Source organism: Vanellus vanellus, assembly GCF_965231255.1.
Source record: "Vanellus vanellus genome assembly, chromosome: 1".
In the NCBI taxonomy this organism is placed as follows: Eukaryota; Metazoa; Chordata; class Aves; order Charadriiformes; family Charadriidae; genus Vanellus; species Vanellus vanellus.
Genome location: NC_138905.1, coordinates 123,840,037 through 123,866,809, shown reverse-complemented (window position 1 = coordinate 123,866,809; position 26,773 = coordinate 123,840,037). Strand labels below are relative to the sequence as shown.

At 40.7% G+C, this 26,773-nt stretch overlaps 1 protein-coding gene across 2 annotated transcripts in view; it reads left to right on the top strand.

Moving 5' to 3' along the window:
* The window catches only part of HSF2BP (heat shock transcription factor 2 binding protein), a gene marked incomplete at both ends in the record, with an annotated part of 36,501 nt that extends 13,233 nt beyond the window's left edge, over window positions 1-23,268 (top strand). For both annotated transcript variants that reach the window (XM_082498781.1, XM_082498780.1), the window contains 4 exons: window positions 2,898-3,036; window positions 5,166-5,283; window positions 14,110-14,213; window positions 23,060-23,268. In XM_082498781.1, the coding sequence (XP_082354907.1) occupies window positions 2,898-3,036; window positions 5,166-5,283; window positions 14,110-14,213; window positions 23,060-23,268 (570 nt within the window). The remainder of the gene's footprint in view (window positions 1-2,897; window positions 3,037-5,165; window positions 5,284-14,109; window positions 14,214-23,059) is intronic.
* Window positions 23,269-26,773: the final 3,505 nt, after the last annotated feature.

Genomic DNA, 26,773 nt, shown 5'->3' with positions numbered 1-26,773 from the left:
TTACCCCTTGTCCTATCACTATACACCCTGATAAGGAGTCCCTCCCCATCTTTCCTGTAGGCACCCTTTTAGGTACTGGAAGGTTGGAATACTTCTACTATAGTTATTCCCAGCAATCATTAGAGCCCATTGACCTGCCATACTTCTGGTGAAGGTTATAGCAACATTTTTTGGGATTGTTTTCTTGTGATGGTGCACATAACATAAGAAATGTGCCTGGATATGCAACAAGACCACTAGGAAAAAAATGAATGGATTATGTGGCATTGCATCAACCACACATTACAACTGGCAATGAGTCAGGTTATTAAAAGATGATGGATATTTGTTATACAAAGATTTTGGTTTGGGTTATTTTTTGACAAGTTATATAGCATGTAGCATCTTCCTCCCTCCCCTGAGAAAGTGCTATGAACTACAGAAATGTATAAGAACATCAAGAGTGCTTTGAAACTGTTGCTCGTATTTAAGCATGTGGGGAGGGTGGCATAAATTCAAAATCACTTCATGCTTTACGGAACAATGCTCAAGATTTTTTCAGTCTTTGCACAGACCTGGAGGTAGGTCTTTCATGCAGTTCTGTAATGCAGATTGATTGAAATGATGTTTGGGAACAATATAACTTGTGTCCATACGGGTTGGGAAAGTCAAAACTTGAGAAGCAAATTTGAAATGTAACACGGTAGTTTTCAAGGCAATGGGGGGGAGGTGCTTACTGTTCCTGCCCGTGTGTAACATTTCTGCAGAGAACTTGAAGAGACATCCAGAGAAGCAGCATGAGAGAGAGTTTTCAAGGATGCCTAACTGCATGTGCCAAAGAAGAAGTAAATTAATTCTCATGAGATTGTCTTAGATGTCTTTCAAAAAATTTCAACCAGATAGCCACATGACAGGGCTCGCACATGGGAATGCAAGCTGAAGGTTTGATTTCAGAACAACATCACAACATCAAAGCTTGCTTCAACTTGAGAAATTTTGGATCCTGCAAGGTGGTCTGCTACTTCAGTTATCTGTTGTGGTGACAAACGGCTTTATATAATATGGCAGCAATTTTGCGCATTGACTGGTGTTTTCACACAGGAGTTACTTGGACAGCAAAGGGTTCATTGCAGCATCTGAGCTCAAGCACCTTAATGGCTGCTCTCAGAACTGTCCTTATCACAATGTCGGTGGGTGAGACATTCTTCAGTCCCATGAAAATACTGTCAAGCTAGTAAGAGTCTGCACAGAGTATGTAATGTTTGCTATTTATAAATCTGATTGGTCTATGCTGCAGCTCCTCAGACCTCACCACTAGTTAATTAATGGCTATTTGGAAAGAAGGCTCAGCAGAGAGAATGCCAGCAACATGTCAAGAGACTAGCAAACAGAAGTTTTTGCTTGTTTTCTGTGCAACATACCAACTACTTGGTTTGCTTAGTACTCGTATTCCCACGTTAATATATATCTTCGTAAGAGCTTATACTAGTCTGCTGTAGTAGGCTCTCTTCATTTTCTCTCACGCCCTCTGCTTCTGGAACTATAGTCACTGCTTATGCTAAAATTGCCGTCTTTGAGGTGTGGTGTCTATATAAGTATAAAAAGTACATCCAGCACGTGCAGAAATGCACGTTTTTCCATTCTGTTTCCCCACGATCCCTTCATTCCTGTTATCCTGGGACCACAGTATCATTTGTGAAGATCCTGAGTACTGGCTGACCCCACTTTTTATGCCCTGTTGCTGGAGTCACCCCGCAGGAACTGTGCGTCTTTGTGAATGTGCAGCAGTGGAGGGATCAATAAATATTACCAGTAGCTTTGCACATACTGTGAAACGGTAGTTTTGACAAAATACTAAAATTTTCAGTCACTTTGCAAAATGAATGAAAGTTCAGGCATTTCTTGGGCTGTCCCATTGGGTTGTTGCTGGGAATGACTAAAAGTTTCAGCTGCTTCATGAAACAACTGGAAAACCTGGCATTATGGCCTCTCTGCTATGCTATTTTTGTTACGGAACCCAGCATCCTTTGTGTGGAATAGTGTCCAAGCAATGTTTTACAGGTCAGAATTATTAGTAAACAGAAACAGTTATCTCTATCCTTCTTTGTGGTCTCTGCCTGCACCTCGGACCAGGCTCTTTTGACCTGCTCTGAGCTTTGTACCAGGTGGCTGCTTCCTCAGCCAAGATATCCCAAAATGGAGGAGTGTTCCAGCTTAGGGGAGAAGACTGCATAACGTAATTACGCATTGTACTCCTCTTTGTATGCTCTGGTGTGATGATTGTCTTTCTCAAGTGACATTGCTGAATTAAATTCAGCCTGTGACCCAGGAGAGACCTCAGTTTCCTTTTCTAAAGAGCTTCTACCTAGCCTGTTGTTCTTTATCCTGTATTGAGCAATTAATGAATCCTCTTAGGATCCAATTGAATTCTTTTTTTCTGGCTATTTTATTGGTTTTCTTAGGAAATTCATGGCAAGTCATTATGTCAGGCTGCTCTCCAATCTTCAGCTGGGTAGAGTTTTGATAAAAGCTGCTGTAGTAGCCCAAGTAAATGTGAAACATCTGGTGCAGCTATTGGAATGCAATGAGGTAATATCCTCACTTTTGAAAATAAGCTTTAATTCTGCAGTTTGATATATATTATTGTGTGTTTAGGAGGTAAATACGCAATGGTTTAGTTTTATAAATAAATGTAGCATTGAGTAGTTTCCCATTTTCTCCTGAGGTAATGATTTCAAATATTAGGGGAATCAAACATGTCATTTAGTGCATGCCTGGTATTTTCTGTTGTTATTTGAAGTAACTGGATGTTTGAGTAATTTTGAAGATTGTCCAGTTTTACTGTAGCATCTAACAATTGTAGTTGCTGTAGTGTGTATAATCTTTTTTTTTTTTTTTTTTCTCCTCCGCACTTGCAGAGTAAAGCAGTAAAGTTTTTCACAATCACGGCACAGACCATGGAGAGCTTTGTGAAATCATTAAGTGAAGACATGAAACAGCAGGATTTGGATTCTGATGAAAATCAGTTTGTATTAGCTTTGGCAGGGATTGTAACAAGTAAGTGAACATTGTCTCTCAGAATAGCGTTCCACATGTACTGGGAATTTCTATGTTGCCTTATATGTGTTGCAGTAAATACAGCTTTTCCAAGTCAGGTATTTAGTCAATGTTGATATCTTGGGTGACTTCCTAGTCTTACAAAGTTCTAGCAGATTTTTGTCATTGACACTTCTGTAAGGCATTGTACTGTCTGTGACACAGTTCAGGATTAGACAGGTAAGAGCCAATGAGTTCTGAAATTCCCTAACATGTCTGTTCAATCTGGAGTAAACCAAGGACCATTCTAGTAGTCTTGTGTACTCACCTTAGTTTGTCAAGCAGTTTACTTTCTGCATCACCAGTAGTGCTAACATCTTCAAGATGTTTAAGTTGCAGATGATGTGTGTAGATCAGCCCCATCTTAAGGTATGTGCTTAAAATTTTAAAGCTGCTTAAGAATTTTGTTGCTGTCAGATGAACCCCACCTTCACTGTCATGAGTCCATAGTGCTAAGAGAAGTAAAAGATAATAAACCTGACTTTGATACTAAATGTTTCTTTTTAGGGTCAGAAAATAAGTAGAAAGCCACAGATCTAGCTTAGTATGCTGCCCTTGGCTTGGAAGGCTGTGAGAAATGGGGTTGATATGTCATGCTTGTGAAACTGCAGCTGTCAAAATGACACTAGTGACATGACGGAAGATAGATGAAACAGTGGGTATTTATACAAATAAGTGAAATCTTGCATTAGCAGCTTTTTTGAATATGTGATTTTAGGTGTTGTGGTGCCATTAAAGACTGTAATAAAAAATGTGATGCATTATGCCACTGTACCAAGGCAGAATCCAGTTCTTTCCAATTGCTTCACTGAAAAAAATATAAAAAGCATAGCAAAAGTAAAGTCTGAACAAAGAAAGTGTTTAAAGGCGGGGGGGGGGGAGGGGTTGGGCTTCTGCCTGAGAAGGAATCAGGATGGTGGAATGAAGTCTTGCTTCACTGAAACTGATTAAATTTTTCCAGTGGAGCTGATATTACCAAGATTTCTCTCTTTGTCTCTGTGATTTGGGAAAGGAGGCTGCTGAAACTTACGTGATAAAGGATACAGTCAGATACATGATGTAGAAATTTAATCCTTCTAGTTACGCTGTAAGTAGTATTACACTAGAAAGCGGTATTAAAAGAACACTAAGGAGGTGTTCATGAAGTGCCAAGTATTCAGAAGTTAGAAAACACCGGAACAGAAGTTCTCAGTGCAGTCTTAACGCAGTCCAGTGTGCACAAACATTGCAATAACAGTCTTTAATGACAAACTGTGTCCATATTACAAACTGTGTCCATATTACCTCTGCTTATTCTGAGGCTTAAAAAAAAAAAGGCATCATGATGTAAGTGCTTAGGAGAGAGAACCTGAGGCTGCATGGAAGTGGAAGAACTGTATCATGCAGCACATCCCCAAACTTGCCCTGAATGGGAGGCCAGGGAACCAGGTTCTGTCACTAGTTATATACACCGTGCTTTGCACGTTTGGAGGAGGCTTGGCCACGCGCACAGTACAAAGAAGCTCAGTTTGCTGGAAGATACCTCTTGCACATAAGGATGCCTTGAAGTACGGGGCAAGCGTAGGGGAAAATACTAAAGGAAAGTCTCCTTTGGAGCAGTAGTCTTTGGAAATGTTTTTGCCTTTTGGTTTGTGCATGAATAATGCAGCTCTTGCAGGGAGGTAGGAAAGGAGCTTTTGAGTAGGTGTCCGCAAGGGTTTTGGTTGTGTAATGTGCCAGGTGTATTGGATTGAGTGATTGTAAAACAATGTGCACTCTCTTTTCTTTGAAGTGGGACCTGTAATGGTCAGCTCTGCTGCAGTCCCACATTATTTGTGGATGAATCCAACCTTTTGTTTCATAATTCACTGTTTTACTATTAGGATACTGGCCACTCTGAATAAATATTTTCAAAGCAGAATTATGAAGGAGTTTGACCAGTATAATGTGCTGCTTCAGTATTTGCTGTGTAGATGAATATAGTTTGAAGTTTATATAGATGTCATAGTTTATTCTTCACAGCTGACATATCTTTTTAGTGAACCTGATAACTAGTGTAAAGTTTTGTTGGAAGCATGATTTTTATTTTGATGTTTTGTGTTCTCTCACAGATGTGGCTGCGCTGGCATGTGGCCGTGAGTTCTTGGTTAGTTCAAGTCGTGAATTACTGGACACTATGATGCACCTTCTGGGAGACATGAAGCCAGGACTCTGTACGAAATTTAAAGTGTATGATGACGGTTTTTTTTGTCCTTTCAAATGACATGTGTTATCTTGCAGTATATGTCACAGTGATGACAGTAGTTTTCCCACTTTCCCATTATTGCCTTTCCTGGAGAGGAAACACAATTTTTAGAAACTTATTTCACAGTAGCATTCCTTGCAGATATATCAGGTTTGGCTGCAAGGCTAGCTTCATCTAGGTTTTGTGTCTTCAGAAGTCTCTTAATCACCATAATATTGTAGAGATGAGCAGGGAGGTACTCTTCTACCTTAGGAGGGGCTCGTGAGTTGAGGGTTAGATAAGGAAGGTGTGAGGTCAAGTTTTAAAACAGAGGATGTGGGAAATGTGGACTCATATTTATTCCCTTCCAATAGGAAGACTGTAAAATGCTACATCTGCATAGTGAAGAAAGTGAGCTAAGAGCAAAAATTAAATTAGTTTATGCTACTTAGTAGCCAGAAGCACCAAGGACTTATGTTTGTAAAAGGTAATGCCTGTAAAGGGATCTTGTGATACAGCGTTGTAAAGAAAAGGCCATGTTACGCAGTTCAGATGCTGGAAAAGTTGTACTTTCCAGCTGATAGGGAGACTTAATAGACTATCATCTTTGCCTTTTTCTCAGAGCTGTTACAAGCTGAGGATATATGGCCTTGACCAAGAAAATTACTGTGGCTTAACGAGTACTTGCTCACCGGCTAAGCTGTAGGCACTTACCCCATACACCTGGATAATTTGTTCATGAAGATGGCTTAAGACAGTGTTGTGGTTTTTTTTCATAAATGGGACACACGCATGCACGCACACACACGCACAAAGAATTTATACCCAAGCCAGCTGTCATAGCTCAGCTGACAAACAGCAACCCTGTCAGCCACAGTAACTTGACTGTGTCCATGCACGCATTTAGGCGGGTTGTATGTGATAGGCGTGAAATCAGGCTTGGTCTTAACTCTGCATGGGTTTTATCTTGCCTAACCTCAGCTATCGGAAAGGTAGATGTCAAGTGTCTGCTAACTGTCTGGGCTCCTTCCCACAGTCAGTGGATGGAGGTGGTGCTGTCAGATGATCGCGCTTTCAGCCTGTGTTAGGGGGAACGAGTTGCCCCCTGAAGAAGCTTGCCTTTCCCCATTGGGTAGCGAGGGGGAAGCTGAATAGCCTGTGCTGTAGGTAGTGGTTAGATACTTTGATGTCAGTTATTTACTGTGTTTCTCAAGTGTTGGGCTTGAAGGTCAGCACTCAAACCAGGGTAGTTAACCCTTGCAACAGGGGGGTGGGTTGTAAAGTCCCAACTAAAAGATTTCTCTGAGAATCTTAAGAATGAAAACTTAAGAATGAAAAGGTATTTTTTGCCTTCATGTATATAACAAATAAAAAAAAAAACCAACAAAAAAACCCCACAACAACAACAACCCAAAACTGAAAAGAGGACCTATACTGTTTCAAAATCTGTACAGAAAAAAAAAAAAAAACCAAACAAACAAGAGAGTCCTAAACACACGCACACAAACACACACTCTGAATTTCAAGTGAATGTGTGTCTATGGGTCCAGATATATTATTTTTGATCATTTCAGATTATATTAATGTAATTAGACAATGTAATTGGATTTGAGGGCCTTTCTTTTGAATTGATGTTTTGGGTGTTTTTTTTAACTATATTTCAAAATCTGCCTGCTTTGCAGAAGAATTACACACGGTGATATAAACTTGGCTGCCATACAGCAATACTGATAAAATATACATAAAGCAATCCCATGAAGTGGGTAGGGATTCAGCAGAGGCCACCTCTTAGGCTAACAAATTGAGTGAAGCCTGAAAAAAAAAAAAAAAAAAAAAAGGTTGCGCAAGGTATTTGATAAGTGGGAAATGTTGAGCGTATGTTACAATAGGTTGAATTTAGTGCCGTGATAAAGTTGGATGTTCCACAGAACCAATATTTTTTTTTTTCTTACTTTGAGCTTTCCATTTGATAAAAAAAATTGCTGTGTTATGACATTAGAACAAATGCCAGAACAGAGATTTCTTCATGGCCTTGTCATGGTACAAGGGATCCTAATTTGCTCGAACGTTTTAGTGCAAAATGTTTCCCCTGTGTTTGTCTTTCGTGTCCGTGCTAAGGTTTCCCTTTTGTCTGTGAGCTCCCTGCATGTCTTGTCACTGTTCAGTTCTTAAAACCCATTACTAACACTGGATATCTTTCCTGTCCTTGTGGGGGATTTTCCACTCTCCTAGCCCAGCAAAGAAGGGTTTTGGAGTTGGGTTGGTCTGTTTGTTTTTTAAAAAACTGTTCCCTGCATGTGAGTTTTTTTAGCTGCTTGTTAATCTTAGATCTGCTTATGAAAATGTTGATAATTTATCAGAACTCCCTTTTCTCCCTACTGTAGGGAACATAAGGCAGTACAAAATGAAAAACAATTGTGAGATGGATATGATTGCTAACAGAAATTGTAGTGAAATTTCAAAGTTATGTATATAGGAACTCTGGAGTCATTACATGACTCTACAGAGGGATCTGGACAGGTTGCATTGATGGGCTGAGGCCAGTGGTATGAGGTTCAACAAGGCCAAGTGCCTGGTCCTGTGCCTGGGTCACAACAACCCCGTGCAGTGCTACAGTCTCGGGGAAAAGTGGCTGGAAAGCTGCCTGGCAGAAAAGGGCCTGGGGGTGTTGGTGGACAGCTGGCTGAGTGTGAGCCAGCAGTGTGCCCAGGTGGCCAAGAAGGCCAACACCATCCTGGCCTGTATCGGGAATACTGTGGCCAGCAGGACTAGGGAAGTGATCGTCCCCCTGTGCTCGGCACTGGTGAGGCCCCACCTCGAGTCCTGTGTTCAGTTTTGGGCCCCTCACTACAAGAAAGACATGGACGTGCTGGAGCGTATCCAGAGAAGGGCAACGAAGCTGGTGAGGGGTCTGGAGAACAAGTCTTATGAGGAGCAGCTGAGGGAACTGAGGTTTTTTAGCCTGGAGAAAAGGAGGCTTAGGGGAAACCTTATTGCTCTCTACTGAAACTACCTGAAAGGAGGCTGTAGCGAGGTGGGTGTCAGACTCTTCTCCCAAGTAACAAGCGATAGGACAAGAGGAAACGGCTTCAGGCTGTACCGGGGGAGGTTTAGGATGGATATTAGGAAAAATTTCTTCACTGAAAAGGTAATCAAACATTGGAACAGGCTGCCCAGGGAAGTGGTGGAATAGCCACCCTGGAGGTATTTAAAAGACAGGTAGACATGGTGCCTAGGTCGGTTAGTGGTGTGTTTAGACAGTGTTAGGTTGATGGTTGGACTCGATGATCTTAAAGGTCCCTTCCAACCTAGATGATTCTATGATTATAAATAATGCTTACACACACATGAAAATGTCTGTATATTATTTTAGAAAGACAATGTGTTTTTCTCAAAACATCACCATGGTATTACATGGAAGGACGCCATCAACATAAATTTAATCAGTTAAAGAAAAAATTTGGCTTATTATTTTTGAGGATATGTTTGTCTTTTGCTCAGGTTTGAGATTTTACAATTCTTTTCTAGTTTTTATTTTCCAAAATACTTTTCTTTAGTGTGTGACAAATCAGGAAAAACTGGGTTTAATTCTACACACAGCAGTATCAAACAAAGCAAGGTGATAAAGAGAGGACTTCTCTTTCCTCTTCTAGCTATAGCAATCCTGTGTTTTACTTGTACTGGTATATAACTAAAAAATTTACAGGGGAAAAGCTGTAATTTATTCCAGCACTGCTACAATATCTATTGTAGTCCACGAATACGTAATAAGTATATCCAAGGCATGTACATGAGTGCTGGGACTGAAATCTCATGGGTGTCTTTGCCTTTCTGAAATAGCAGTGGTGTGAAAGACTTCAGGTTTTTATCTCATTGGCGTAGGGTTTTTTCAACATTTGTAATTGTTAGGCAGTCAATAAACATTTACACAATTATTCATAGCTGTAATTAAATTGTTAGGAATCTTCAACTTTACTTACGTTGCAGTTGAAAGTAGCTAGTAAATATGTGTAATTTAGTACATATTAGTACATTTTGTGTACTTATCTTGTGTATTAAGCAGACATGAAGGGGCTTTAGCTGTGCTTGAAGTTCTAGATTTTAAAGACAGGATTGACAGATCTAGTAGTATAAGACGTTGTCCTGGTTTGAGGTAAAACAGAACCAATTTTGTTCAGTAACTTTGCTTCTTAGCTGGGCCTCTTCTAACTACTGAAATTAACTGCATATTGTGCAGACACTGTTCGCTCTCTGAATGATAAGACCTATGTTTATAGCTGATGCCCAGGCATGGGATGCAGAGAGGCTCCTGCTTATACTTATTGCTACAACACCTAAGGGCAACCAACTTTATTTGCCCCGTTAGAGGGTTGGAAGCGGAAAAGCATAGTGGGGTCCCACCTGCAGGGAGGAGTGGACAGGACAGGTGACCCAAAACTGACCAACAGGGTATTCCATCCCATCTGCCTCATGCTCAGTATAAAAGCTGAGGGATCACAAGGTCAGCCCTCTTCCTTCAATGGCTGATGTCTGAGGAGGACTCTGTTTGTCTGCCTGTGATCCCGATCCTGAATCCAGATCCGCAATCCAGTTCCTGTCCATCACTGAGTCCAGCCTGGGACTGCCCCAGTGCCAGCCGGTGTCGTGACTGTCGTCTCAGGAGCTTGATACGTTTTTGTATATATTTCATTATTTCTTTTTATTTTATTCTTTATTTCATTAAAGTAGTTTAGTTCCTTTTAAACTCATAAGTCTCTTTTTCCTCCTCTGCCCCTCTCTTTGAAGAGGGGTAGAGGGGAGCATCTGTTGGTCCCATCTGGGGTCCCCCAGGTCCCCAGTAGCCACTTTGGCCTAAACCGTGACAGACGTTAATTAAATTTGGCTTGCCTAAATAGGAAGACTATGAAGTGCTGAATTAAAAAACCCTCCACATTAAAAATAAAAATCAGAAAGTGTTGTTTATTCAGTAGTTGTATGTGTCAGGTTTGCTTCAATAAGCACTTTTGCAATAGTTATTGCAAAAAATACTTAATTAGAATGTGTGAGTACTAGAGGTTAAGGTGCTATAAAGGGCTTGGAAATGCTTTGATGTTATGCTCAGCTGAGCGTGTTTAGTAATAATATGCTACTGCATTGGCTTGTGGGGTGGGTTATATCTTCTTCTGACACTCCAAAACCACAGCACTTTCCTGGATCACCACTACCAGTCTCTTTTGTCTGCACAAAGCAAACAAGTGAAATAAAAATACAAACATAGCAGTATCTTTTTACGTCACTTTATTTCTAACTGCAAATGTCAGACAGATTAAGGATGAAAGACATTGTCAAGAAATGTTAACACTTTCCATTAGAAGATACTGTGTTGTTGACCATTTTCATTCTGGGCCTTTGGGCTTGGGTTCCGGAAGCCAAGTAAGAGCTGCAGAGGCTGTATGAAAACAGGCGTACTGGCTTTACAAGCTGCACTTTCAAGTTCCACAGCACCCCTCACTGCTTGTCGGTGGCCACTGATGCAGCAAATTCAATAGTCTGCTACTTCTTCTTCCTACTGCTTATGAGCCTAGGTGATCAAACTCACAATGGTGTAGTGCGTAATATAAGTTACGCCTTTTACAACTCGGTTTAAATGATTACTCTCAATGCAATGGATTAATTTCCTTTCCTGATTCCAGAAGGTATGCAAGGAGACTGTCTGAAAGTCTGCTGGTGGCATAGTAGCTTAAGCCATGAGAGCTCGTTTGAGAATAGGATGTAAGGTGTGAAGTCCATTCAGAATTATATTATTTCCTTTTGGTTTGGAAATGGTGGCAGTGCAGTGACATGCAGGTTTATTGCAGTCATGTGAGATAGCAGTTGCCGAGCTGGCCCTAGAGTGGAGGAGAACATTCCAGCCTCTTCCTGTTTCTCTGTTGTTGTTTTGTATGCAGCCCAGCACCCCACTGTGAGTGAGTATGATGACATGTTTCATAAATGTTATAGGAGCCCTGCTCATTTTTCTTCTCTGTTCATTGTCCAGGAAATTGACTTGCATGTTACCATCTTTGAAAAGAAAAAAAATAAAAAGTAATAGCATCCATGATAGCACATCATAAAGTGTACTAATGCCCTCTCCCCCCAGCTGCTCCATAGCTGTAAAGATGATCTGCATAAAAGGAAGGACAGGAGAACATCGCTAGAAGGGTGAAATAATTTTTGTATGACACCTTTTGACTCCAGAGTATAGCTCTTTTTCCAGGCACGTCAGGGACCTCTTGGGTTGAAATTCATAGTACAGCAGTGATCTGATTTTGTAAGAGGTAGAGAGCGTTAGTTTGTCCTGTTAATACCAGTGGGCTTTTTTTCTGGATGTTTTCTGCTTTTGAGTATCAGGTCCCATTCCTACTGCAGCTTAGAGAGAAATTGAGATAATTTGCATTAAGCCCACTGAGACTCTGCTTTGCTGAAGAAGAGTTTTGTCCACCAAACCCATAAAAACTTGTATCAGCAATGTGGAAAACAGCGTAACAACATCAAATGTTTGAAAGCAGAATGCAGTTCAGCAGAAACTACAGACGATTTAATCCCAATGAAATGCTCTGCATTGAGTACTAGCGATTGTTCTGGATAGCTTTGGAAAGGGAGACTCACTTTGATCCCCAGGTTACCATACTTGTCTGACAGTTGAAAGCAGCTGAAAGTAAATTTTGGCCCAGGCACTTTATCTGCATAAAGAGGTAAAGCTGCCATTTCTGCATGCAGGTTCCCGTACCTTAAAACATTACCTCAGCTCTGTCATGGCCAAGGCTGAGGGGGTACCTGTAATCAAACCCTCTTTCCCTGATGGGTGTCAGATGTTGCAAGTTACTGATGAAACTGAAGCTTTTCATCTTTGCAGTAACTTCAGTGTGAGCCGCTGTGGGAGAAGCTGGTGGGATTGGCAGGCTAGAGCAGTCCTTTTACAATGCAGAGCCTTCTCCAGCCTACCTGTTTTTCTCTCTGTAGAGAAGTTGAGACTTTGGTTTAATTTATAACTTGTGATGTATGCAGCCCCAAAATGACCAATGAATTTTATTTTAGGAGGCTGATAAACTAGGAAGTCCTAGGTTTGGAAGCTTTTGAAAATTTGGCTGAAATGAACATATACTTACTATGTGTATTTTTATTTTGTTGTTTACACACTGACATGCAAGGGACAGTCTGGTTTCAGTTTGTCAGAGATGTCATCTTAGGTTTTTTCCAGTGCTCTATTAGGGAAATGTTTTCTAGCTGCCAGGCCATAGACCTTCTCCGTTACGTGGAAGACAGGATATGGGTTCTGTCCTCCTTGAACATCAATGACCACAATAAAAGACCTAAAGAAATCACCTTCTGGACAAAAAAAAAAAAAAAAAGTTATTTGGAAACAGTTTTGTAGAGGTGCAGGTGGGATCACTGTTTGGCCTGTCTTGTCTAGTGTTGATCTACACTAAGACAAGAGCACAGCCAAATTGAATTCCAGTGTTATTGACTTAAAGAAAAAAAAAAAAAATTCCATGTGTACGTTGAACATAATCAATCTGGGGTCCTGAAGGCAGAGTAAATAGGAAAGTCCATGATGACATTTTAAGAGACAAGCAGTCATTTTTTTCACAGCAGGGTCTTACTTGATGGCCCAGATCGTATGGCCCTGCCTGACTGGGAGGGGCTGGAGAGCAGGCAGAGCAAGCCGGTCCTCTGCCTTGCACCCATAGCAGAAGGGACGAGTCTCACTTAGGAGGGAGCATGCTAAACTGAGCTGGGACTATTAATACCTCCCTTTTCCGTCCTTCAGGCTCGTCCCCTTCTTCCAAATGCTTCTGTAGGCGTAGTAACTTCTCCTGCCAGTGGAGAGAGACTACATTGGTGTTTGCTGTATGGTGGCTGTATATTGCATCTGTTCCCATTTGCCGGAGGAACAGGGGGATGTGTGAAAGAGGATGGCATAAGCAATGTGTCTGTTTCAGCTGACTGGAGGGTCAGTGTACAGAAAGGCCAGTGTTGCACAACCGATGCAGCAGAGACTTCCTTTGACGTTACTAGTACTCAGTATAGTCTTGCTTTCTGTGTTTGCTAGCTGCCCTTTTATTTGTCAGGGCAAACAGCTTATTTGAAACGATCGTCTACGCAGTAGGGATTGTCACCACAAAAGTTCTCTTTTATAGGTTGTGTGGTCACATAATGCCAAGTCCTGGTTTTCCACATCTCACGTAACGAATCTCATGGATTTTGATGAGAATTTCTTACTCTTGCATGGGATATTTTTCCATGTGTGTGAAATAAGTGATTTAACAGTAGAAACAAGGTTTTGCACAACATTGATTATATATAATTTGAGACTTGTCTCTTTTATCAAAATATAAATTATTAGAATAGGCTTCTGCATCAGGACATGCTTGGCATAAATAGCAAAACGTGCTAAAATGTGCAAAGAAATCAAAGGGCATCATCTCTTCTATGATATCATCTATTGTATTAGTGGCCTTCCAGTACCTAAGGGGGCCTACAGGAAAGATGGGGAGGGACTCTTTATCAGGGAATGCAGTGATAGGACAAGGGGCAACGGTTTTAAACTGAAAGAGGGTAGATTTAGGTTTGATATTAGGAAGAAATCCTTTACCCTGAGGGTGATGAGACATTGGAACAGGTTGCCCAGGGAAGCTGTGGAGGCCCCATCCCTGGAGGTGTTCAAGGCCAGGCTGGATGGGGCTTTGAGCAACCTGGTCTAGTGGGAGGTGTCCCTGCCTATGGTGGGGAGGTTGGAACTAGATTGTCCTTAAGGTCCCTTTCAACCCAAACCATTCTATGATTCTATCATCTCTTTCTTTCAATTCTAGGCTAATGCTAATGTCACTTTACAATGTGAGTATCAACTTGAAAGGCTTGAAGTACATCAGTGAAAATCCAGGTTTTATTCCTTTGCTTTGGTGGCTATTGAATGGTAAGTTGCTCTAAGAACCTTGTAAAGTGTGACTTTGGGGATTGTAGACTGACAATGGGTGTTGCAAATAACAAAACAGAAATTTATGTCTGTAACCTGGATATGTATAGCGTTTGTCAGATTGAAAGTAAACAAAAAGGGCAAATAGAGGGAGATGATGTGTATTTCCTGCAACATTTTTGGCACTGTATGTAATATTCCCTTAATATAAAATCTCTGGATGGTAGAATTAAAAATAGGGAATGGAGAAATTTGATGAAATAGATTAAAAAAAGCCACCTGTATTTTCACATCCCAACTTTTGAAATAAATCCTGAGGTGAAAGTATGTATCAGTTCACTACCATTTAACTACCATAAAAGAAAACATAACTGTGTTCTGACACATTTTGGGGAAAGAAGCCAGCCTCTGTAACTACACTCACCCATGACAAAAGTGACCCTGTCTACAGCTGAAGAGAGGCCTTGTATCCTAATAGGGTTAGGGCTTGCAGGGCTTGAGTACTATTCCCAGCTTTGCCTTTGGGCCAGTGCAGGTCTTCAAGGACATCAAGGATTTCTGTTGCCACTGTCAGGTACATGAGAGACATCAAAGTTCTGCTCCTTCAGAGGCTTCAAATCCCTGCATAGGAGCCAGCAGAGATTGATGTTGCCAGTGCATGTTGGACTTGGCTGGCAGCTGTCTGCACAGCTTGTAAGGAACAGTCAGCAGTAAGGACGGAGCCGGGACACTGTCCTGCCTATCAGCTGCTCCTAGAGTTGCTCTGTCTTGGCTTTCTGAAGTCTTTGTGGCTTGTCTGTGAGAAGATTTTGTGTGCAGTTCATAGGACTGGGGAGGTTAGTCATCCCAGCACTCTGTGCTGCTATGCAAAACCCTGCTAAAATAAAACTAGTAAATGCTAACAGCAACTGAAGTGAGAGAGGTTGCATCTGATTTTCAAGGAATTAATTTGATACTGAAATTTTGGAAAAGCTTTGATTTGGGCTGGGAAGCTGAAAGCTACTTGTATTGCTCATAGTTCCCTCAACTATTTTACAGAAAATGTAGGTACTGGTGCTTTTCACCAAATAATTTCCTGCTTTGCAATGCCATAGACTCTCTCTTCTGGGATCTCAGAAAATTAAGTAATCCTTGTAAGACTGTTGGAAAACACCAGTTTTGTAGGTTTTTTTTTAATATAATTTGAGAAAAATTGTATTCTCGGACAACTCTGAATGCATGGTCCTTTGTTCTATTGTGCTTAGAAATTGAACATGTTAGTCCAGATTTTCCTTTTACTTTATGTTTTGCTAATATATACATGAGCTGTTGTTTTAGGGGAAAAAAAAAAAAAAAAAAAAAAAAAAACCAAAACCCAAAACCAAACCAAAAAATAAAAACAAACAAAAAAAAACCCCAAACCCCAAAACACCCTCAAAACCCCTAAGTATGAGTTTCCAAATGTGCTGTTCTAAATGTTGTGATAAAACAAAGAAGCTAATTGTTTGATGCAGTCTGTTTGAAGAAGGCTCCTAGGTCATATAAGAGGATGAAATGGGGCACAGTTATAATTAATTTCAGTTGCTAAGGGAAATAAGAAATGGAAAGGCATGCTACTCTGCCTTTGAGAGTGTGAATTGTATATGGCTGAGTTGGAGAAGGAATAGCAGGCATGGCTAATTCCTTCACTTTTTCACAGAATCACAGAATTATCAGAGTTGGAAGGGACCTCTAGAGATCATCTAGTCCAACTCTCCTGCTAAAGCAGGATTGCCTAGAGCACATTACTCAGGACTGCATCCAGGCATTTTGATAATAAAGTTCTCCAGTTACAGCAAAGGAGGAAGACTCTTAGATAAACCACATTTGCTGGTTTAGATTTCCGACTTTGGAGGAATTCTGTTTACTGTCAAGGGAGAGGGCTGTCTAGTTTGTATATCAGATGAGAGGTCAGATCCAAGACCTGATCTTGTTCCCATCACTTTGGATGAGATTTCTTTAGTTTTCTCTACATTTAATCTATTTCTAAGTGTTTCTACTTGCAAAACCGAGTAGCTTCCTCCCACTCTTGCTTCTCTTCTGTTTCCATGGCCAGCATCTTCAGCTTCTGCTAGCCATGATTCAGCTTATAAACACCTGGAGCTGCTACAGCATAAAGTCTTAACAGTTTTTTCCATGCAAGAGAGTAGAGTGCTACGCTCTGCTGGCAGGGTATCCTGTATATGCTGCCTTCCTGCAGGAATGTTCTTCAAAGAGTGTTTTGATTAAGGCTTATGAGATGATTCAGCTTTCCACAGTTCTGTAAGCTTTTATCTGTATTCCCATTAAGAGAGGCCCCAGAAATCATCCTCTGACTTTTTTTTTTTTTTAATTATTATTATTTTCAGAGAACCATCCTGTTTGCTTTTCCATCATCAATTTACAAGTGTCTGGGACCTCAGCCCATACATCAAGGCTGGTTTTCTCCCATTGGCTTGTACACAACTGATGAATCCCTTGAATTCCTTCTCTGAATTCTCAGTCTCGGCCCAGTCTTCATGTCCCCTGAAAAAGAATGTCCTTCATAGAATCATAGGGTTGGAAGAGACCTCTGGAGATCATCTAGTCCAACCCCCCCATTAAGTGAAGAGAGCAAATAATCAACTTGATTCTCTATTCTGCTATGTTGTACCTGAAGCAAAGAGGGATTTGATTAGGGTTGTCTAGCAGGCTTTTTGAAGAGACAGAAATATGCCTTGACATTGAATACATGAAGAAGAAAAAGGAGGAAAAATCTAATAAAGACTTCTTGTGGAGTAAGAATGTTAACAACAAACTGGGTTCATCTGTCCTACCGTCTTTGAAAAATTTGGATGAGCCAGTATGACTTCACGCTCGCTAACAAGAATTCTTAATAGTTTGTTCTGCTGGAGGCTATACTGATAATAGGAGAAAAACAAACGTTTGACACACTTTTTGAAGGTAATGCAGATCTTTGTAGGTTTAGCACTTTTTGAAGTGGGCTATTTTTTTTTCTGCCTTTTAAAATACAGTCTAAAAGATGGGCACGCTTTAATAAGCAACACTGTTCACTGAAATAGGTACCCTGATAGCTTATGTAGCTGTTGTATTTTTGCTTATGTATCAGCTATGCCTACCTCTACCTTCCCAGCGTAAAACACGTGAATGATGACTCAGATTTCTGGCTGTGGAGCAGCTTGTGGGATCAGTAGAGTTTTCTTGTGGAGCACCGTTTGTTTGCAGAGCAGCTGTTCCCGTCTTGGAGAAAATAGGCAGCTTTACTTTTCTCAATCAGTTGCTGTCCCTGGGTTGATGTCTTGGCTAAGGGTTTTGCATAACTTTCAGATTTAAAGAAGCCCTGTCCTCAGCAATAGAAAAAGAAGTTACATAATTTTGGGTAGAAATCCACCTGAGATTTGTCAATATTTTTTTCTGGTGCTTTACATCTGTAGATGCAATAAGACTTCCATTCTGTAATTCCCAAAGAGATAGACTGGGACTTTTCTCTGCCAAGGATCTTCTGAAGAATAAGAAGACACAGTCAGCTCAGGTATTAATAAAGACTAGATTTATGTTTTTCATTTTTGATCATACAGAACATCTACCAATGAGTGCTGGAGAAAACGGGTCTAGACTCTTTGTGTGGTGGTTTTTTTTGTGTTTTGTTATTGTTTTTACTATCCTATATCTTTATTTTGGTTTCCCCCACTTTACGTTTCTTTGAATGGAGTTAAAAAAGCTGCTCTCTTTGGATACATGAGAAAGTGTGGAATTCAGAGAGACTATGTCAGTGGCATTTCTCGTCTATGGCTGGGAAATTGCTCCAGGTACTTCATTAAACAAAAGACAACATGAGAAGTATGACTAATTTTAGATCTTGCCCTTCAGTTTTCTCCACCACAGTTCCACACGGAAATCTAACCCTGTTTATCCAAATTCTTTGCAAATGACGGTCTCTATTGTAAATGCCTGTATGAAGCACATTCTCATTTTGCTAATGCTGCCTGCAACCTTCAATATTTGCTTTTCATGACTAACCCTGAAGGTTTCTAATGCCTTGCTTTTGTGTTTGAATTGGTTATGGCTGTGAGAGGTTTTGAAAATTCAGGTTATTTGCATGGCAGTATGTTATTTAAAAGACATCTGGACAAACAGTACCCCCCTATTTATAAACCGATGTCTGTATTAAAACAAATTTTTGTTCGTAAATCAAAACCTCTGTTACCAGTCTTTCAAGTGCTCAACAGTTTCATACTCTTCAGGCTGTGAAACTAATCTTCCACAGAGTCTTGCCCTTCTTGCCCTTTAAGACCATATCCATTTTCTTAAATGCAAACATGTCAGCTCTGACGCAGAACGTCCCTGAACCACATTTAGCCGAGAGGCTGGTAGAGTGGCCAGGGGAAGTCCGCTGAACGCTTGCCCTTTTCCATGCTCTTGCTAAGCAGCTGCTGCAAATGACGCTTGCCCAGATGGAGGGCCGGCTGGGCGCGGTGTGGCTGTCCTCGCCATCTGAGCGGGAGTTTCTTGACAAGGTCCTTGCCCTGCCTAACAGCAGACTCATGCAAACTGCTGTTCTTCTGAGGAGCACAGTGTTTCTCCATTTGTAAATACACGTGAGAAACCTTACTTCTGGTAAACGCATCTGTCACTGTAAAGCTTTGGTTTGTTCTTACGTTGTTACTCTCCTTCAGTAGCTGTTGTGGGAATCCTCAGAAACCCAAGCTAGGATTAATGGGAGCTGGACAATGTATCTAACAGCTCACCCACAAACCTGCCAGCTGCTGAGCGATGTCTGTGCAAGCTCTTTTTCACTCAGTAGCAGTCAGGCAAATTGGGACCAAATTGCTGCTTCAATCTGGACCCTGGGAGTCTCTCAAGGGTTTCCCTGATAAAAGCATGACAAGTATGTGTCTGTAGGAGAGTAGGGAGTTCTGGTTAGCTGAACCCCATGTGAGAGCAGTCACCTGGCCAAGGAGGAGACTGAAGCAAACCGAGCTGTTATACAGGAGCTGGGGCAAATATGTTGCAGAGAGAAAGTGCATTTGCATCCGTAGGAATTGCAGCAGCAAAGCTCAGTCTTTTTTCTGCCATGGTTTCTCCCTGCTCCTTCCCCACGTGGTGTCTTTATTGCAACACTTCTTGTCTCCTCAGACCTATCAGCATTATGAAAATGTCCGGAAAACTCTTTGCCGCTGCAGATACTGGCTCAGCTCTGCCAGCATTGGCAATGCAGAGATCTCACATGGGGCAAGCTGTGGCCCTCAGTCTCTCTCCATTAGACATGCTGCATATGTAGGTAGTCTGACAGGTTCATAAAAAGGAAAGGGGAGTGGCAGGTCGCCCCTTCATACTAGAATCAGACAGTAATTGAATTGAATGACATTTAAAACAGCGGTGGGAAGCTTTTGAAATACTGCTCTTGTACACAGACACAGCTGTAAACAGCTTGCTGGTAATAAATCTTGACTTCAGGTGACCAGGGAATGGTATGGGCACATGTAAATCGAGTTCACACAACTCGGAGCCAATTGTAGATAAGCTGTTTAGCATTGATGTAATGCAATTACTTAAACCCTGCTGTAGGGAACAGTTTGTCTGAGAGCATGGTGCTAATGACAGATGTGACTAAAATCTGTCCACGTTATCAGTTGCTTTTGTCAGTGACTGAAAGCCAGTGACATCAAACGGTAGTGCTGGCAGCTAGCAGAACGTCAGCAAACTCCAGCAGTTTGATACCTTGTTAAAATTGCATCAGCGTTTTATGATGGTGGTAGTCTTATGCTACGCTTGTGATCCCCGACAGAGGCAAGCAGCTTGATTTCTTTCCCAGTTCCCCAGAAATAATGATTGTAGTTTTGAAATTTTAGTTGAAGAGGTGTGTGTGCTAGTTGTTGGGAAGGTACGATGCAGTGATTTGATTACAGCTAAAGGATTTTTTTTGATCTTGTACAATCAAAATGTCACTCAGCTAGTGTAGAAATTACTAAATCTAGAAGCTATTGAAATAAATATAATGCTGAATAGTGAAGATTCCTTACATTTCTTCTGATTATTCTTAGACAGGGTTTTCAGAAAAAAATCGCTAATGGTATTGAAGAGACAAGAGAAAGACTTCTAGGGTATTTTTTTTTTAAATCCTCTTAGAAAATATGATTATCCGTAATAAGTAGTATTCTCAAAACCACATGTAATCCTAAGGGAGTATATTTTAAGGCATATGTATTTATTTAACTCGAAGCATCTCAAAATACATGCAAAACAATGGCAATCAGAGGTTAAATGCGTATTAAGTCGTCTTCTGGTGGAGGATCATTTCCTTCCTTTGCTGTATGCCTGAGTGCCTAATCTGTTCTTCATTTGAGTGACTCAAGCCGTTGAGCTTCCCTGGCTGCTGCTGGAGATTCTTACTAGAACCTCTTTGCTCTTACTGGAAAATGTTCTTGCTTGTCAAGCTGGAAATCATTTCCTGATCTCCTACAGATCCTAATTTTGTTAGCTCCCCTGCTAATGCTTCTTCCCTGATCAATTCTTTACTTTCTGCAGCCTTTAAACACTTGCAGATAATGTAGATGCCTGTAACAGTATTAATAACAAAGCACTGTTCATCCAGGGATTTTAAACATCTTGCATATATGAAGCTTCCCAGCAGTATTGCAAGCCATTAAAAGTATTAATGGCTTTATTTCATGGAGGAGTAATGTCACACGGGGGAAGATTGTAGTGAATTACATAGGTTTCGCTCCCCAAAGCTTCTTTCTTCTTATGTATTCGGGCTCTGGTTTGTTGCTGCTATTGCCGGTGAATAAATGTAGAATATCTAAGTACAGGGAAAGGGGCCAGGTGATACGTGCAGAGTTTGAACGTTATATCTGGGGAAAAAAAAAAAAAAGGAATTAAAAAAACCCTCTGGCAGGCACGAAGACAAAAATGGAAGGAATGAGAGGATGAATTGAAGGCTTTTAGTTATATTTTGATTAAGTCAGAATAAATCTGAAAACCAAAGCTTGCACTCAGGTGTTTTCAAAAAGATTCACTGAAGTGTTGCTGCCCAAGAAATTGCACATAGAGTCTTGCTGTCTGTGAGGCTGATTTGCAGCATTTCTCCATGAGTTACGACTGCTCATCACTCAGAAAATTGCACCAACAGGTACTGCTGGAGATGATGATAGCCTTCAGCCCAGGAGGCAGCAATAGGAGTGGCTGTGCTATGGGTGTGGCCACTTCTGTGGGGTGTGCAGCACTAATAATTTTTTTTAATGCTGATTTGAATGTCTAAAGTTGTCCAGTATGCCCAATAGCTAAGATTCTCCTTGCACAGAAAATCAGAAAATGCATGTTATCATTTGGCTGTAGACAATTCGTGTGTCTTCAAGTTATACCCCGCTCTGCTAGTTTCCCAGGAGAAAGTAGAATTCCTTTAAGAGGTTTACACTTTAGATAGGGAAGAAGGCATGGTAGAGAAGACCTACATATCTCATTTATGATGGAAAATGGAGGAAGAGAGAGATAGTGCCTGGCTCGTGGATATAGATCAGATGTCACAGTCTTTAATACTGTACTTCAGCTATGTGCTAGTTGGAATTACTTAAAAATTCCCATCTCAACAGTCAGTTTCATGCTTAAATCCATGCTTTTTCAGTGTCCATCACATTCTGTTTTCTCCCCTGGGTGCTTTCAACATTTCCCCTTGTGCTTTAATGAATAATTCTCCGTAGTCCTTTTTCAGGTCACCAGTATTAGGTATTAAATAAGCCAGGAAAGGAATGAACTTGCTTCAGCCCACCAAATGCTTCCTTCAAACTCAGTATAGTGTGGTTTATTGCTGCACTGCATTTATGCTTCTTCAGTGAGATTTTGGTCTCTGGTGATTTTGTGCGCAAAGTGATCTGAATTAATTTTTCTCAACATTTCTGCACAACACTATCAAAAGCTTGCTGAAGACTAGGTATGCTAATGATAAGCACATTAAAAATGCATGGCACGTGGAACAAATAACTACTTCAGCCATAAAAATATATTATACGTTTTCATTTGGAACAAGCAGAATAGAGAAGTGCAAAAATGGGACTTTCTACCAGATGCTTTTGATAAAGCTATAAACAACTAAATGCAAATGGACTGTTGTGAATGATTAAAATATAATACTCCTAATGTTTTAGTAATTAAAAATGCATCCTGTGTTCTTAACAGTAGAGTTATTATATGTCTTCCTAGCTTGACTCAGTCAAAGGTCTTTGCTACATTTCTCTGACGCATTCCTAAGCAGCAGTGCTTGGCTTCAGTACCCATTTCAATTTTGTGTAAATTGAATTAAACACTTGGAAGGTTGATACATGGTTGCCAGAGAGTTTTATAAAGATTAATATTTTATTGAGCTTTGAAGAAATCTGAAGGATTGTATAAAAAAGAAATTAAAGAAAAGTCTAGTGATTTACTGACTTACTGCAGATTTGATTAGTTGGTCTGTTTGTTTTTTAAGTCTGAATAGTCATGGGATATAGCTTGTTCTGCTCTTAAATTGGATTGCATCCACCAGTACATCTTTGCTACTGACTGGATAAATTCAAGTTGATAAATTCCCTGACTTACATCATTATCAACATTTGGAAAACAAGAGAAGGGTTCCTGCTTATCTCTCCCTCCCAAACACTGCTGAGCACAAGCTGCTGAGGAGGGCAAAGGTGTTGTTTTCGGGTTCCTTCTAGAGCCAGCCAGCCAGCACCAAATGGCAGCTGTGAATTGTGAAACTTCAGTTATTCCCTGTCTGCCTGGTGGGTTGTGAGGAATGGCACTGTAGAGCTTTAATGCTACTTTTTGGGATTCGCTTCTAATAAGCACCGGATTTTTTCCTCCCCCACTTTTAGACCCAGATACAGAAGTTTGTCTTCATGCTCTGCGGCTCCTCCAGTCTGTGATTCTGGAGCCAGAAGTATTATCCAAATCAGCCTCTGAGATGCGTGATACTCTGCCATTTCAGCGTATCATTGCACTGTCAAAGAGCCGCAATGCAGATCTGCAAGCACTTGCAAAAGAACTACTTGAAGATCTTAAAATACTTGAGTATGAAGCATAGAAGAGCTCTTTGACACCAACTGCTTATTTCTTTCCTGTATTTTTATGCTGCAAGAGTTGTTGGAGATGGGCTTGACTGAAAAAAAACTCTAAGTTCCTCTGACAAAATCCTTTCCGGAAATTAGGTAACCCAACTAAAATAATACTTGGGAAAACGTGTTGGGTTTTAGCTGCCCAATTACAATCTTAGGTGATCTGGTAGAGATAGGGCAGACTTAATTTCTTTGAGCAGGATTTTGTTGATAATGGGTTTCAAAAATGATCCAGGTTATGTTGTCTGTTTACCGTGTATAGGGAGCAAAGCAGTCATCTCGATAATACATAGTTTGTTGCAGTGGTAAATAATCCTGTTGGTCCATCCTTAAGAATTAGTGTACTGTGAGGAAAACTTTGTTGCTTTTCATAACTCTTCTGTGTCAGAATGCATCCCGTGTTCCAGTTTTATTGCTGTTACTTCTCACCTCTCTTTTTCTGTTCGAATAAAAGAAAACTTAAATTCTGTAGTGTGTAATGGATTCTACTTTGACATTCAGATTCACTCAAACTGCAAGTCGACTTGATCTATGGCTGTCTGGCATGCTAGAAGCTGAGCCACTGTTTTTTCAAAAGCCTTGAAAAAAGAAAATTAATTACTCTTGTCTGTGGTACCTAGTTGTGCGCTGAAGAGGCTAAAATTAACTGGTTCTCTATCGTAAGCATCATTGCATTCCCTCACATCTGGTGCGTTTGTTAGAGCTTCTGTGTACAGCTTGCTTACCTCAGTGATAGATGCAAACATTTGCATGCTTTGTATTGGTATAATTTACACATTTTTTTGGGGAAAAAAAAAAAAGCATCCATATCTGTCATGACAGAAACACAGCCAGTTGGGTGTTGTGGTTTGGGCTGGCCACCGAAACAAATGGCAGATGCTCTCCCCCACCTCTCTCTCCAAGGAGAGGAGGGACAGAGAGAAAGACTTATGAGCTTAGGGAAAAAAACTAAACTACTTTAATGAAAATTAATAACTTAATAAAAAAATGAAGTCTGTACAATAGACACAAAACCGTATCCAGCTCCCAGGATGACAGTCACATCACCGGCTGGCACTGGGGAAGTCCCAGACTGGACTCGGCAATGGACGGGAGCTGGATTCCGGATCTGGATTCAGGATTGGGATCAAAGGCAGGCAAACAAACACAGTCCTCCTCAGATGCTGGCCATCTATTAAAGAGAGCAGACCCTTTGATCCGTCAGCTTTTATACTGAGTGTGAGGCAGATGGGATGGAATACCCTGTTGGTCAGTTTTGGGTCAGCTGTTCTGTCCGCTCTTCCCCACAGGTGTGACCCCTCTATGCTTTTCCACTTCCGACCCTCCAGTGGGGCACACGACAAAGTTATCTGCCCTTGGGTGTTGTAGCAATAAGCAAGAGCATCTCTGCCTACCATGTCTTGGCATAAATTATAAGTAATCAGGTTTTATCACTCTGGGAGCAGACCGCAGTCTTAAAAATACACCATTAATTTCAGAGACTTCAGTTAGTTAGAAGAGGCTTAGCTAAAAAGCAAAATTACTGAACAGTAAATTAGCTGTAGTTTACCTCAAACCAGGACATTAGGTGATGCTATTCAAGGGAACAGCAAATGTGAAATGCAATGCCGTGGCAGCAACTTTTTCCATACTGAGGTTGTGGTACCTCAGCTATGAACCCAACGTATTATCAAAATACAATATGGACTTCTAATCCAAATGTACAGAAAACAAGAAGTAAACTTTGTAGGATTTAAATATTGTGATTGACAAACAGTTTTAGAGGAAGACCATTGTAAAATGTGTAAGTTAAAGTGTAGGTCGTCTCCCATTGGGCTGTTTGCAGAATGATGAATGTTCAAAGTTAGAAATGTAATAAATCAGCTTAAAATGACTTCAAATAATTGGCTGAAATGCTACAAACAGTAGCAGTCTGATTTGGGACTGTCTAAAATGAATGATGATAAGATACAGATCTCATATGTGAAAGGGTTGTGTGGTGTTCTGCTGTGTCTGATTCAACACTACATTGAACTTGCCAAGTGAAGGTTTTTGGAAGGCTTTAGATCTTCTTTAAAGCATGCTCTCTTTGGATTTGTTTTCTTATCTTGCTATCCTAGTTAAACCTCCTAGGGTTTAATCCTAAAGGAATCAAAATGATAATCGGTACTTTCCTGGAATTTCAACTTAGGAAAGTGTTCAATTTTAAGAAACACTAAAGGGCCTCCACTTTCCATTTAATGGGTATCTGCTTGTGAAGGTCTTTCATCAAACTTTTGGAAGCCATTAAATAACGAGAAAAGAAAAAAGAAGGAGTTCTGTGAGCAGAAGAGCCGGTGAAGCCTCATGTTCTGTGGATTTGAGGTATTTCTTGACAATTTCCCTGTCCTTCCCAGCCCTTCCCCTTGAAACCAAGTCCACCCAAGGGGCAGCATGGAGTGCACAAGCTGAGAGTGACATGGCTGCTCGTGGCCAGGTTAGTAAGTTGTGGTGATGGGCTGGTTAGCTGCTGCCAAGCAGGGTGTATGCCACTCTGCCAGCTTTGCCCTCGTGAAGGTTTTAATTTAGGTCTTTTCTGCTGTTACCCTAGCTGCTCATGGAGCTTGAGGGAGCTTAATTATCTTTGAGAAGTCTTCTCCCTCTGTCAAGTTTGGTGAGAGCTGACTGACAGATTCAACATTATGAGAGGGACTGGCAATGCAATTGCACCTCATTTCCATATGAAATCGGGGAAACAAAACACTCAGGACTTTTCATTTTAATTGTGTGACAACTGGCAGGGTCAGCACTTCAGCTGGGCTAAAATAGGTGATTTGAGACACTACAGTTTGTTTTTCCCCAACAAGCTGCTGAGATCTGATGATAAGTCTTTAAACATCTCCCAGATGATTTTATTTTCAGGTGTAGCTCACCAGGACTGTTTCTTCAGAATCAAGCCATCAGTGAGGCACTGACCCTGAGAAAGTCTTTTTTCTATACTAAGTGTTTCACTATGCAAGATTGATAAATAAGAAAAAGTCACCCCGTCTGTGAAACACAGTGTATCTTCAAAAATACCGGAGAGCAAAAATATCAGAAGCATCAGAGAGAACCTGCGGCAAACAGGCCTCTAGGAAAGTCTTTTAAGTTTTCCCTAAATTTACTTTCTCTGGGGGTTTGCAATTAATGCTATAGCTTTGATTCTTTATTTGGGTTTATGGAAAAGAAAACATTTGAGGGGAACTTGTTATCACAGGGAAGCAAATTCATAATACTTTTTGGTTTGGAAATAAAAGAAAAGGGGTCACTGGAGTCAAATTGTGCTGAAGTAAGGCAAGTGGATAGAAGCCAGGGATAAGCCTGACCCTTTAACATTTGAGAGTGTTTGAAATTTCATTAAGGTTTCTCATACTTAAATATGGTAGTAAAATAAGTTGGACATTACTAGTTGCAGGCTGCGTTATGAGCTGTTATATCGTTGCTGTTTTTCACAGTCCTATATTCCCCAGTCCCCCC